General features: G+C 48.7%; 1 protein-coding gene across 1 annotated transcript; it reads right to left on the bottom strand.

Annotated features, from left to right (window-relative positions):
- Nucleotides 1-206: 206 nt before the first annotated feature.
- Nucleotides 207-1477, bottom strand: LOC148873328 (chitinase 5-like). Its single transcript, XM_088979235.1, has 2 exons — nucleotides 975-1477; nucleotides 207-893 (listed from the first exon to the last, which is right to left on the bottom strand). Exons 1-2 carry the CDS (start codon nucleotides 1378-1380, stop codon nucleotides 490-492), a joined length of 810 nt encoding a protein of 269 aa, XP_088835361.1. The 5' UTR covers nucleotides 1381-1477; the 3' UTR covers nucleotides 207-489.
- Nucleotides 1478-4875: the final 3398 nt, after the last annotated feature.

Raw genomic sequence — 4875 nt, 5'->3', positions numbered from 1 at the left:
TTCTTATCTCTTATTTCTTTCCTTATTGTATCCTACGGGTCATCGACTTTGTCTCCCTATAAATAGAGCTATAGCCTATTGAATAGAACATCAAGAGAAATTATTATCTTCTCCATTCGTCCATCTTGGTTTCGTATAACAAAGTATGTGGCCATTTCAAAATCGAACGAAAACAAAAGGCATTCATGTTCTAAACACCCTCCAAATTGTACACATTCTACATCCACTTCCTTATCTTCTTCTGTAAAAGCTCTGTATACGTACAACTGTACAACTGTGCTGAAAATGAAAAACAGAGATGCTTCCACACAAAACCATTGAGCTCTTTCTTCTACAAAAAGAACTGGAATTTGTTTGATTGGGTGATCGCTTTTATGGTGGGCGATTTTATACATATAACACTCTTTTATTTCATTCCGGAAAGAACCCCATTCATCAACACACACACAAAAAAAAAAAAGCATAATCAACTAGGGCTCCTATATTCTTCTAGCAATAAAGGTTTTCACCTGGTGACACACCAAATTTGTTACAGTATTCCTTGTAATACTGAACGCGTCTCTGAACAGCACTTGGGACTCCTCCTTGACATTCACCGCTGTTGATGACTCGGATTGTTGCTCCAAATCCTTGGCCGGTGACGGGATGCACATTATTCATCCAAAACCAGAACGCTGTCTTGAAGGACACCATGGAATCTCTGGCGACAATCTCTGGATCCCTTAGACCGTCGAATCCGATGCTCCTGCCGGCAGCCCCATAGTTGTAATTCCACGTTATCTGAATCGGACCACGGCCGTAGTATGCTTTGCCTGGAGCACATGGGTACTGCGGGTAGTTCCTGTCATCACAGTAGATGGAGGTGCGCTTTATCTCTTCTATGTAGCACAAGTCTGCAAATCCAAAAACCAGAAATGATTCAGGCATATGATACAGAATTAACCATGTTTAATTCAGAAAGCAGGTCAACTTACGTCCAGTCTCATGCGTGACATGCGCAAAGAAAGCTGCTATCTCACGCTTGGAGTCGTCGGAAGTCCCGTTCCGGCCAAAGCGGGGATAGGAATTTAGGGCGTTGAGGAAGGCAGCGCGGGTGTAAAAGTTCTTGCCGGCGCAACTGGGCGCGGCCTGAGCGATTATCCCATTAAAGAATTCCGGTGTCACCAAAGAGGCAACTGAAACACCACTACTTCCACCGCTGCAAGGGCCCTGTTGACATCCTGGGCCACAGTACTCCTTGCCTCTGCCACAGTAGCCATACTGGCTGCAGCACAGGTCTGAGGCACAACCACAGTTTTGTCCCACAACGGACTCCGGCAGAAGTCCGGCCAAAGTTCCGGCTACAACAAGGGTAAGTGAAATGATATGGGGGTTTGCCATGGAGGAGAGAAGTAGATAGCAAAGATGAATTAATGCAGTGGACTGCAAAATAAATGCAGGGGAAGGGGAAGTATTTAAGAAGATATTTCACGCGTTCGCTCTGCTGAAAAGTAGGTCAATTGGGAGATGTTCACAATGCACGTTGAGATGCATGTGGGGCGCAAATCTAGTTTATGAACAAATCAACGCCTGGCATGTCTTATCTAAGTTCGCATCAGCGCCCCACACAATCGAAAAGCGCCACCTGTCCTCCCGCACAAGCCGCTCCCTTAACGCGTGTGGAGCTAATTCGTCCCATTAGCTCCCAAACTCGCCCAGGCCAAAATCCTATACTTCGATCCCTGTTCCTTCCGTCTCCACCTCTCTCGTCCCAGAAGTCCAGAACCCCTGTTCCTTCCGTCTCCATCTCTCGTCCCAGATATCCAAAACGAGCTCGGACTCCACATTTCTTCTCCGGCATCGACGTTCTTTCCGGCGGTCACACCGTCCAGCAACATTCAATGGGTAAAGAATATCAACAGACATTTGTCTGGGACCATTCTCAGACAAGTATAACATTCAGAAACATCCTCCATTGCACATGATATCGAATAAGTTCTTATCAGTCAAAAATATCAACAGGCAAAAATACACGACAGATTTCTAACAAATATCTTTGAACTGTATTCAACGAATGATAAAGATCTGATTACAATGATTTGGATGATTATACAAGACAACTTGGCCATTACGAGATACTGGAGTTCACTTTTACTCCATTGTTGAATGAGTTCAGGATCATCTGCTGGTGAAAAAGCACAGTCAAGTAACTTATGTTATCAAGTAAAATTTAAGATTCTGTCGAACATGGCGATGTGGTTTTTTTTATTCAGGGCTGTAAGGAGTCCTCCACTCCTTCAAGGCTTCAACAAAAGTTTTTTCATTCCTAATATTTAGAAACCTTTTCGGATGATATGCACAACCTTTACTAGTTCAGCTTCTCAGACAGCTCTAGATAAGATGTATAAAAACTTCAAATTAACTGAGAAAAGAAAGAAAAGTCTAATGTTTATGATGATGGCAGATTTGGCCCTCCAGTGAAATTGCGACACATGGCACCTCGTGACAACTAGGCAAACATCCAATCAACAACTTACCAAGTTGGTCTCCCACCTGGGCACCGGTCTGGCCGGCCTAGCACGGTCTGGCGCGACCTGCACGCAGCCTACGCGTTGCCTGGCACGACCAGCACGCAGCCTGCGCGGCCTGGCGCGACCTGCATGCGGCCTGCGCGGCCTAGCACGGCCTGGCGCGGCTTGGAGCGCGGCATGCGCGACCTGGCCAACCTGGATCAGCCTATCACATGATCCGACCTGGCCAACCTAGCCGCCCATGAGACACCCACCGATAAACTCGGCATGCATAACCCATGAACTCGGTATCTCATCAAGGAGCTCGCCAAGGAGCTCGGTAGCTCACCAAAGAGCTCGCCAAAGAGCCAGGCAACTCAGCAGAGTTCGCCATAAGCAGCTCGGCATAGCTCCCCCGAGTAGCTCGCCACTTGTAGGGTAGCTCGGTACAGGAGTAGTTTGGCATATCGTAGGAAGATCTCCTGCCTGACAACCTGGCCTAAACACCGACCTACCGACTGACACAAGCGCCGACCTAACAACCTGGCCCAGACACCGACCCGCCGACTGACACAGGCACCACCCTGACAACCTGGCCGAGGCGTCGACCTGGCCGCCTGACACAAGTGCCAACCAGACGACCTCGAGGAGTTCACCACCGTACCCCAGTTCTGACGAGATGTGACGAGTCTTACCGTTTGGAGGCTTTTCACGCACCTAACCCGCGAGGAAATAGAGGTAATCTCTGCTCTCTAGCTCTCTCATTTCTCCAATATCATCTTCAAGCTCTCTATAATCAAAATGCTAACTTAAGCGTCGGAGAGTCCCCGCCGAGAAAATACCCCCGGGTCCTCTGATTCAGTTCTCACATGTCTCTCAGCTCCCACCGCCTACAAAGAGGAGGAAAAGATGGAGTTCTCGCAGGTCCCTCCGCTCCCACTGCCTACAAAGGAAAGATCGCCTCATGTAGAGGGCAGTCAGGTTGTGCTGCACCAGGGAGCTCCACCGTTCTCTGAGTCATGGGCCGCCTAGGAGTAGGGAGCTCGCCACCAGGTAGTTCATCACCAAGAAGTTCGCCACCAAGCAATTCACCACTAGGTAGTTCAGCACCAGGCAATTCTCCACCAGGGAGCTTGCCACCAGGCAGTTCGCCACCAGGGAGCTCGTCATCAGGCAGTTCGCCACTAGGGAGCTCGCCACCAGGCAGTTCGCCACCAGGCAGTTCTCCACCAAGGAGCTTGCCAGCAAGCAGTTTGCCACCAGGGAGCTCGCCACCAAGCAATTCACCACCAAGCAGTTCGCCACCAGGGAGTTCGCCACCAAGCAGCTCATCACTAAGGCACGTCACCACCAGGCCAAATAACGAGGTACTTAGCCAAAAAAATTTATACATCACAAAAAATGGTACATGACCAGAAACTGTTACATCAATTGGCAGTTCGCCACCAGGGAGTTCACCACCAGGCAGTTCTCCACTAGGGAGTTCGCCACCAGGCAGTTCTCCACCAGGGAGTTCGCCACCAAGCAGCTTATCACCAAGGCACGTCACCACCAGGTCAAATAACAAGGTACTTAGCCAAAAAAATTTATACATCACAAAAAATGGTACGTGACCAGAAACGGTTACATTAATTGGCGTCGTCTGTGGGAACACGCTACAAAAGGCTAAGTTCTCATCCTACAAAAGCTAAGTTCTCATCTTATCAAAACTAAGTCCTCACTTTTTAGAAATTGAAGCTATCGCTTTTTAGTTTACATTTTTTATGAACTCGAAGAATATGTAGGGAGCTAACAGACTAAGCTGCTCTACCAACCTTAATTTCAATTCAGATAATGCCTCATCAGTCCTCTCCGCAAGGTCCCCCCTACAACGATGAACTCTTTGTGGCTTCCGTGGGAGTTGGCGGCCAGCAGACTACATAGGCGCCCTTACCGGTCAAGCCTTCCAAGGCTCCCGTGTGAGCTGGCGACCTAAAGTTAGTAGTGCTGCCCCCAAAGGTCGAGCTCCTAATAGCTTCTTGTAGGAGTGGGTGACCAGCATTACGAAGTTGATGCAGCACAATCATAGCTCGACACCTTATAGGCAAAGCCTACGGGCCACATTACTGCTTAAGACCCGGTCGCCTCTCCGGCACGGGCAAAGTCAAAAAAGAATAGACTACGAGTCACTCCCAAAGTCTACGGACCACACTACTGCTTAAGACCCGGTCGCCTCTCCAACACGGGCAAAGTCAAAAAAGAGTAGACTACGAGTCACTCCCAAAGCCTATGGGTCACATTAATGCTTAAGACCCGGTCGCCTCTCCGGCACGGGCAAAAGTCAAAGAAGAGTAGACTACGAGTCACTCCCAAAGCCTACGGGCCACACTATTGCTAAATATCTAGT

Source organism: Nelumbo lutea, chromosome 1, assembly GCF_056320005.1.
Source record: "Nelumbo lutea isolate HS-2025 chromosome 1, American lotus-T2T, whole genome shotgun sequence".
NCBI lineage: Eukaryota > Viridiplantae > Streptophyta > Magnoliopsida > Proteales > Nelumbonaceae > Nelumbo > Nelumbo lutea.
Note: the sequence above shows the minus strand (reverse complement) of the source record. Positions and strands in the feature narration are given on the sequence as shown.

Excerpts from the sequence above, each read along its gene's own strand:
- LOC148873328 (XM_088979235.1), bottom strand. The coding sequence starts at position 1,380 with ATGGCAAACCCCCATATCATTTCACTTACCCTTGTTGTAGCCGGAACT. Across the intron at positions 894-974 it reads TGTCACGCATGAGACTGGAC|ACTTGTGCTACATAGAAGAG; the intron begins GTAAGTTGACCT and ends TTGGATTTGCAG.